Raw genomic sequence first — 9,375 nt, 5'->3', positions numbered from 1 at the left:
CCTTAGCTTTCCATCTTACCTTTGTACAAAACCAGTTCTCTCAACTTCTTGTATGCCAAGGGCATCAGACTCCTAATCGTGGTAGTGATACCCCACTGACTTGGTCTGGTAACCCGGTATTTTCTTTGTAAGGGGGGAGCCCAAACAAGACAGTACTTGAGCTGTGGTCTGATATAGCCAGACAATTTATTTTCAAAAAGAAACTGTACCATAGCCCCCATTCCTATGATTCTTCTATCAAAAAAAAAAAAAAAAAAAAGCTCTAAAGTTGAAATTGGCTACCTTTTGCAAAGTACAGTACTTCAATGTGCCCTGTGTACAACCATTTCTGTGACAATGTTTCTCTGCAAATGGCAATTTTAAAAATAGATTCATTCCTTTATGTTTTTCTTCCCAAATATCACACCCTGGAACTCTAAAAATTGGATCTGCAAATAAAAATTATGCAATTAGGCCTGCAACTGTTTGTTCTGCAGCTCTAAAGTTTAGTCTTTGCCCAAAGTGCTCTATACAACCCACTTTGTGTATTCAGCACTGACTTTGTAGTGCCTGTGCAACTTGACCTTTCTCAAAGGTTTTCTAGGCATGCTGTGTGTTACCTTCCCAAACTTTTTTGCTGATTTGACTCTCATGTAATTATTCCCTTCAATAATTCTAGCTCTTGGCTGCCTTCTCTGTTGCTGAACTGCTACCCTGTTTTTCCACCCTTCACTCCTGATTCGTTAAAGGAAGATGATGAACAAGAGGCAGCACCAGCTCCAAAGTACAAGATTTTAGAGAGAGCTTTGAGTCTCATAGATGAAAAGGAAAACATCTCTCAGAACAAGGATATGTTTCAAAAAGAGTCTCTCCCAGTTGATCCTGTTCCTGCTGCTCCCTTCTCCATGCAGCATGTGCTTCCCTGCATGTTAAGAACAGGGGGCAAAAGAGACTAGGTTGTGCCATACAGGCATGCCCTTAAGCAGAAAATACAATGCTAACATCCAGTTCTGGAACCAAGGCAGACAAAATCATGAAGGTTGCCCTACACAATCTAAATACCTCTATACCTTATTGCCCTTTTTATGACAATAGCAGTATTGCAGCTTGAATGCAGTGAATTATGTGCCACACACTACACAGTCACACATCAAAGAAATATAGAAGTATTTGATTTCCATACCACTCTGTGGAATGACATAACATGGTACTTCTGAGCTGAAAATAAAAAATAAATAAAGAAAAAAGAAAAAAAAAAGAAAAAAGAAAAAAAAAAAACAGTCAATCAATGCAGCAGTTTTGAGAGAAGAAAGCTTCAGAAGGAGTCAAGTGAATGTAAAGTGCATAAATAAGAGCAGGATCTAATACTGTCAGGGCTGCTTTTTGCCTGCAATTATGTTTGGCCTCTTCTACCCTGGACAAAGACCCAACAGAAGTAAAATCTGGTTGTTTTGCCAGAACACAGCAGGACTTAGAAAGAATCCTGAGGAGATCTTTGGTGGGATTAGTAGCATAATTTAACAGTCAGTCATGTCGGTAGGTAGAGAACAAAAAGACATTTGCATTTCAGACTGTCTGCAAGGTTTGGGAATAGAGGAGGAAGAAAAGTAGAAGCCTGAAGCTATTCTGCACTGAGGAAAACACCCTGGCAGAAAGTACATGAAAGAGATAAAGTTAAAGGAATAGGATTCTGAAAAAGACACACAAAACAGCCATTTCATTTTCAGGCTAGTGCAATGTTGTTTAGTGCACACAACTAAGCTGTTGATTTTTCTCATTTAAATTGTGGGTTCATGGAACCAGAATAATTCAGGTTGGAAAGGACCTCAGGTCATTAGGATCCAGGCAAGATCCACTATGAGGCCATATCATGTTGCTCAGGGATTAATCCAACTGGATCCTGAAAACCTCCAACAGATGCCCTACAACGCTTCCGGGCAACCTGTTTCATTGCTTGATTATTCTCATAGGAGAAAAGCTTCTTCTTACTTCCTGTCTAAACTTCTAGTTTCATTTTTTACCCATTGCATCTTGTCCTCCTACCACACCACCAGAAGAGCCTGGCTTCATCTTGTTGATAATCTCCTCATAGGCACTGTAAGGCTGCCAGTAGGTATTCCCCAGGTGAGGGGAATAGGTGAAGTGCTGCCTCATTCGCTAGCTTGCTCGTGGTCTTCTGACAAACCTTTTTCTTTCCTCATGGAGACACAACAGAAGATATCCATTAATCCTTTCTTTTGCCCTCTGAGATACCTGACATGCGTCTCTTGGAGAATCTCAGCACTGCTCACTTGTTTGAGGTGGCAGACAGCAGAGTCCAGTGGACTGCAGGCACATGTCCATGATTACATCGGGAATCAAAGCAAGAGATGGGAAGTGGGGAAAATGGAACGAGGAGAGAACAGCTTGGGAAAAGCATGGGGAAAATCAAAGGGCCAAAAGTCTAAGGAGCCATGCCATTGCCAAAGGATTGACCTCCCAGGAACATGGAAAGAGGTCACTATTGAACATGTCCTTCTCAGATATATTGATCTTGTCCAGAGGGTTAGTACTTTTTGGCCAGGCCCATGCTGCATGAGGCCACTGCTGATGGTGTGTCAGTGGTGGCAGTCCAAGCCAAGTGCCCAGCCTGGCCATGGTCAACTTGCAAGTGCAGGCAAAGCTGATGTATCTACCAGATGTTGGGAGGCCCTCACCCTGCAGCAGCAAAGCAGCTTGTCCTCTCCTTGAGAAGAACATGAGTGAAAGTTTTTCGCCACAGGAGAAAAAGGAAGCAGTGCGTCAACTAAGCACGAGACATCCACTACCACATCTCCCATTCCTCACTGCAGTCCAGCTCTGGTACCATCCCTCTGGTACCCCACTTCCCTTGAGTGAGAGAATCCAGATAATCCTCACTGGATTCTGCACATGTTGTGCTGCTGAAGACCCAGCTAGCTCATGCCCTCAGAACCAACACAGGTGTCCATGGCCAGCAGGAGAAGCAGCAGGAAGCAGCAGTGCAGCCACCCTGCCCGATAAAGGTAGCCACCTGCAACTCTGAGGTCAGTATGAAAGAGAAACACCTCAAAATCAGTGAAAGGTTCCCAACACTGTCACTGAGTGTAACCTATACTGAGACACCATCCACATAAAGGACTTGACTGCATCTGCCCAGACCCAGGTGATGAAATGAATCCCACATGTAGTACTGAATAAAAGACAACGTAGACAAACGGTGGTACACTACTGTCACTTAACTGCTTAGATCTCTAAAGGAATAGGAATGTACATGTATTTTGCTTCTTTGTTAAGGCTGAGGTTTGCTGAGGTTGATGAACTTCTATACCTGCTGCAATCGGGTTCTAACTCTTTGTAAGCTGTGGCTGCAATCACACATTCTGATTGTAACGATCCATGTGACAAACCAAACAATAACAGGCCAACGTGTCCATATGGTGGTGCCTGTTTAAATTGAGACCATTGTAAACTGTTTTACCACAATGCCCTGAAAAATTTATATAGCTCAAGACAACCCCATCCCTCCTAAATGAAAACCAGTTTACAATGGAACATATCTTTATCCCTTCCTATATAAAGCAAATTAACATTTTCATTTGTTGAAAGGGAAAAAAAAATAAAATCTTTTTATCAATCTCCTTCTGGGGGGTTTTACATCCAATCTGCTTGAATAATGTGCTAATGTGGAAAGAAAGCACGTACAAATTTGAATCATAAAACAGAAAACTGAAGCTGAGTTTTTGATACCACTTGATTAGGTTATTTGTAGTAAAAAGAGCAGAAATGTTTATCTGACCAGAAATATTATTATACTGAGTATTTTTTGCTTCAACAGCATTTTTAAAATTATAATCTAAACATAGCATACTGGCTTTGCAAAATGCTGTAAAAAGACAAATATACAGGGTTTTCCTTATCAAAGAGCAATGTGTGTTTATTAACTTTTAAGTATGTTTCATTTCACATTTCATTCTTCACTAAAAACACATGGAACAACCTACACCGCACAAAGGTGCTGGCAGTACTTATGTATCTGCTACCACCTGCTGACAAACAGCATTAATAGCTTTATTCTAGTCAATCTTACAGCAGCAACTCCCACTTTCCTATGAAAAACTTACGATGCTGCCACAGTGGCTGACAGTAAAAGCTACACATTTTTTAATACGTTATTTTGTAGCCACAATAAACCACTAACTTCCCATCCACCCAGCTTGTCTGTACTACAGAATCACCACTGACCGGCATGTTTGCTCATAAAGCAGCTATTATATCCTTCATTCACTGAAGCCTTTCAGCTTTTGCAGATTGTTTCTCTAGTCAGTTACTGAGCAATTACAAGAAACTAATTACAAGAAACTAATTCCTCATTTGCAAAAATTATTATATTGATAATAGGGCTAATAGGGCTTTTCAAATGACGATTTCTTCTGTCAAATGTCATTTTTTTCTGGCCTTATTTCCCAATTTCCCAATCTATAAAGTGGATTTGACACTTTTTTTTTTTTTCTGTTTTAAAATTAAGAGGAAAACAGTAGTAAAAATGACAACCTTTGCACCACCCTGATTAATTTTACAGTGATCTTAGTAAAACCCTTGCTTGGCCTCCAGACACTCTTGCTGAGGAATAAAAATACCAAAAACTTAAAGTAAAATAGAGAAATAACCTCAGTTTCAGCTATCTCATGCTAAATTGCAGGTATGTGTGACTGAAAAAGAAAGTAGTTCACAGTAGTTCTCTATTTGGCTATACAGTAGACTAAAAATATTATTTGTAGTATTAACTTATACATGCACTTCTAAACATTCTGGAAAAAAAAATAAAAATAAAGGTGAAACCTTCAGAGTTGGTAAGCCAATGCCAAAAGGGGGGTGGGGAGCAGAATGTGGAGCTATTGTATGACTGTACAGATTGTTTAACAAATATAATGCCATTAATAAAGTCTCCTGGCCTAGCTGATGAACCTGCACTTGAAATGTCTCTTTCAGAGTAAAAGGTCTTTAGAAGCTACAGGTCCTTAGAGGTCTGCATGCATTTGGCAAAAAGAGTTAATATAAATGAGTCATGACTCCCTTTCCATTACACAGCAATTCATTTAAATATGTAATCTTTACTTTTGGTAAAAAAGTAGTATTTTCAAGTTGACGACTTATGTTCCTGCATGGTCAATTGTTGTTTTTTGTCAGAAGTTGTCTACTGAGCACAGTGTGATAAAAAAACACTCTAGTTTAACTTCAAACTCAAACACTAAATAATGCCCTCTTTTTAACTTCAAACTCAAACACTAAATGAATTGGAACTTCTGGTGCTTTTCTCAAGTGTTATATTAGAGGGCTACCACTTCACACATAGAAGAAAAGGTGCTTTTTGATACAGGAGGGCCGAGTAAGTAACAATCCTTTACTCCCTCAGTGACGAGGGCACAGCCGCCATTTCCCCTCCCTCAGACCTCCCCCTAAGCCACCGCCGCGGGGCAGGGACCTGGCCCTCGCCGAAGTCTCGCGAGAAGACGCCCAACGGCCGCGGATGCGGCCGTTGGGCGTCTTCTCGCGAGACTTCGGCGGCCGTTACCTGTGGTGAGGCGGAGCAGCGCCGTGATGGAGGCGCCGCTGAGCGGCCCGCCGGGGCTGTCCACGATCGTGGCGGTGAGGCGCCGTCCTCTGGGGGGAACGGGCTGGGGAGAAGGCGCTGCCTGCCGTGTGTAACGGGGACCTGCTCCTTTTTGTGTGGGGCAGCTCGCCCTGAGGTGCTTGGTGAGCGCGGTTCGTGAGTGAAAGCGGCCTTTGGTGCGGTATGGGAGGAGGAAGGCTCCAGCGGTGCCCTAATCTCCTCCCGTGTTGTTTTCTTTTTCCTTAGAGAACGGACTGGTCCGAGCCCTGGCTGGTGGGGCTGGCGGTTTTCCACGTCCTCTGCTTCCTCTTAACTTGTTTCTCCTTCCAGCACTACCGGGTGCAAATTGGGCACTTTCTCTGCATGGGTGAGTAGTGCATTCGTGGTTCCCTGAGCTCCTCGTCGGGAGGTATAGAGCAGGTGTCTTGCTCGCACTTCCTGTATTTTAGTGACAGTTTCTTGCACAGCCCAGGGCTTTGTGATACGTTCTGTAACAGATGAAGTGCATACAAAGTAGTATTTCTTTTGTAGTAGTAGTATATATATTTATACACAATTGTTTTGCCTGATACAGAAGCTGCAGTGATCTATAAATATTTATGTATTCATTTAGTTTCCAACACTATACAAAGCAGAGACTTGAACCTTTTTGACCATAGTGAGAATCTGGGATAAATGATTTTTTTGCATGGTTGCACGATGTGTGTTACACCGCTTCTCAGGAAGAAATTCAGAGCAGCTTCCTTCTGCTCTGCATTACTTATGCTGCAGATCGGTAACTACAGTCAGCTTACAGCTGGATTCATTTTTGGAGCAGGTTTATCATATGCCTCACTGACACCTGTGATAATGGCATGAGGAAGAGCAAGACTGATTCTAAAAAAATATTATTTAATCAACTGGCAAAACTATGACTAGGAGGGAATTATGCTTTTTTTTTTTTTTTTTTTTTTTTAAGATTCAAACACTGTGAATACGTGAGTGGTTTCTATAAATGCTTAAGTGTGAATTCATGGATGTGCTGCAAATGTTTAGTACCCTAACTTCAGATAGTAGTCCTAAATACAAAAATGTGGGACCAGAGCATCTAAAATGATTCCGGTTCTGGTTACTGGGAAGTTCTGTTTTTCTTTTTTTACAGATGTAACTTAAGAGGGAGTCACCAAGAAGATTGTTAGAAATAGTGCTGTCTTCTTTCTAGACCGTTTGTTTTCTGAGCTGTTTCTGTAAACTCAGTTAAGCAGGATTTCATGGTTGTTTGTCTGTAGTATAGCAAGCGATCTCTGCGTACTTGTTAGTAACTATGTGGAATTTTACTTTAGAGCTGGGCTGATTAGTGTGCTGAAGAACAGCTTACAAAGAAAGCCTCTCCTACAAAGAAAGGTTGAGAGAGCTGGGGTTGTTTCTTGTAGAGAAGAGAAGGATCCAGGGAGACCTTATAGCAGCCTTCATGTACCTAAAAGAGGCCTACATGAAAGCTGGGGAGCGACTTTTTTGTCATGAAGTACAGTGACAGGACAAGGGGGAATGGCTTTAAACTAAAAGAGGGGAGGTTTAGATTAGAGGTGAGGAAGAAATTCTTCACTCAGAGGGTGTTGAACAGGTTGCCCAGAGAAGCTGTGTATTCCCTGTCCCTGGGAGCGTTTAAGGCCAGGCCGACTGGGGCTTTGGGCAACCTGGTCTAGTAGCAGGGGGTTGGAAGTACTTTTAAATTTGGAAGTATTGTTAAAGTCCAATTCAAGCCATATTGTGAAATACTAAACGTGCAGTTTAATATTCTGATGATCAAGGAGTTGTATACACATCATACACTACATCTCTTGTATATATGGAAGAACGGATGGCAGTTGTATTTAAATAATTACTGAATCTAATATTTTTTTCTTGTACAGTGGGTTTAGTGTACTCTGCCGAATATATAAATGAATTAGCAGCAATGAACTGGAGGTAAATATTTACATTTTCATATTTAAATGGATGTCCTACAAATATTCTCTTTTCATATATATCGATCCCCCCAAAAACTTAACCTAGAGTCACCCATCACTAGAATAGGATGGCAGAGAACTTGTTGCGTTGTTAAAATACGTCTAAACAAAACCGTAGAGTGTGACATGGTTACCACTTTTAAAAATATTCTTTTTATTTTTTTATAGCTAGTATGTATTTATTGCTTAAAATCACGGTCTTTTTATTAAACCTGCATACCAGAGTTAAACTGATAGTTTATTGTCATAAGAACTGAATTAATCATTTTCTGATATAACTGAAAATTGTATGTTTAACAACACTTTCTCCAGACATCTAATTTTAAGTCTTTATGTTCCACTTATTGCCTGCGTGGCCTAAGTAGCAGCTTCTCTACATTTGTTACTTCTGTTACCTCTTCTAATATGAGGACACAAAATTAATATTTAAAAGTCATCTCAAACACTTCAGGATAAGCTTGACTTCTAAGACACAAATATCTCTCTGGTTGTTTTATTTGAGTCTTGAGCAATAAAGCCATAAGAAAGGCTGGTACTGTAGTGAACATTCATAACTGATAACTTACTGACCCTTCCAGCTTCATGCAGCTGGCCTGTATTTGGGGATCCCAAGAATCTGTAATGTACAATCTGTGCAATGTCAATGTTGAATGATTGGTGTAAAGATGTAACGTTATGTGAACTATGTTGAATAAAGCTTCCTTCTTAAATTTCTTCTTTATTTTTTCTTCTTTCAGGCTGTTTTCTAAATACCAGTACTTTGATTCAAGAGGAATGTTTATTTCACTGGTATTCTCAGCACCACTACTGGTGAATACTATCATAATTGTGGTAGGTTTTCATTTATACGGGTGCTTCTTTTTTTTTTTAAACTCACCTGTATACATGCAATTATCAATTTAATTTACCTACTTTTCAGGTGAACTGGGTTTACAGAACTTTAAATGTTATGACTGAACTGAAGACTCTACAGCAGAAAATTAAAGCAGAAAAACAGAAGAAGAAGTGAAAGGGTCTAACACTAATTTTTTGATAATTTAATAATACTTGTCCATGCAATCAGTCCTACTGCTTGTTCATGCAGAAGCAGCAATTCTTTCTGTCTGATGTCAATAGGGACTCTGCAACCTGTGGCTGTGGACAATGACAAAAGCAGGTATCTACAATACATCTGAATTTCACAGTGAAATTGAGAAATCTGGTCTTACCAGGTCTTTGTGTCATTTGATGTAAGCTAGTTTTCATCATGACGAAATCTGTTAACGTTGGTGAGACACGACCTTCCGGTGTCTGTTTGCCTATGTAACTTTGTAACTGTCTTAACCATGTATATTTATCCAGTCTCTTGCTACTTGTGCCAATGGAACTGTGTTGTGAATTCCAGTAAATGAGGAATTACGCTCAGAATGCCTCAGGAATCCATGCTTCTGTGAAGCATTTCACTTGTCTTTAAATCAAGTTTCATACTTCCTGTGTGTATTGTATGTCAGTGAATAGTTCTGATGAGTAGCATTTTATAAATAAAAGTATCTGCAGCATTTTACATTGAGTTAACTTGATTTTTGTAAGTCATTTTTGTTCTTTGTTTGCTGATATCTTGTACCTAATTTACATACATCATTCAAATCATGATTTTAATGCAATTACATAAATATATTTTCTTAAAACTGTATGAAATTTCAGTAATCTCTTTCCCTTTGTAGAACAGAAGGGAAGGGGAAAAACTTCAGGATGTTCTGTGTTATTTTATTAATCTTGTTTAGGTTTTTGTTTAATTTTTTTAATCTACTGGAAATT

General features: G+C 39.9%; 1 protein-coding gene across 1 annotated transcript; it reads left to right on the top strand.

Moving 5' to 3' along the window:
* The first annotated feature begins 5,509 nt into the window (after window positions 1–5,509).
* TMEM18 (transmembrane protein 18) lies at window positions 5,510–9,121 on the top strand. The gene is made up of 5 exons (XM_068678484.1): window positions 5,510–5,625; window positions 5,837–5,957; window positions 7,483–7,537; window positions 8,316–8,409; window positions 8,498–9,121. The coding sequence occupies exons 1-5, from the start codon at window positions 5,578–5,580 to the stop codon at window positions 8,585–8,587; spliced, it is 408 nt and encodes a 135-aa protein (XP_068534585.1). The 5' UTR covers window positions 5,510–5,577; the 3' UTR covers window positions 8,588–9,121.
* Window positions 9,122–9,375: the final 254 nt, after the last annotated feature.

Source organism: Anas acuta, chromosome 3 (assembly GCF_963932015.1).
Source record: "Anas acuta chromosome 3, bAnaAcu1.1, whole genome shotgun sequence".
Lineage (NCBI taxonomy): Eukaryota > Metazoa > Chordata > Aves > Anseriformes > Anatidae > Anas > Anas acuta.
The sequence above is the reverse complement of the archived record's forward strand: the minus strand, read 5'-3'. Positions and strand labels throughout refer to the sequence as shown.

What these genes read in the sequence shown, in the direction of transcription:
- TMEM18 (XM_068678484.1), top strand. Translation starts at nt 5,578, where the DNA reads ATGGAGGCGCCGCTGAGCGGCCCGCCGGGGCTGTCCACGATCGTGGCG. An exon ending in TGGGCACTTTCTCTGCATGG is followed by an intron (nt 5,958 to 7,482) that starts GTGAGTAGTGCA and finishes TTTCTTGTACAG; the next exon opens with TGGGTTTAGTGTACTCTGCC. An exon ending in TTAGCAGCAATGAACTGGAG is followed by an intron (nt 7,538 to 8,315) that starts GTAAATATTTAC and finishes TTCTTCTTTCAG; the next exon opens with GCTGTTTTCTAAATACCAGT.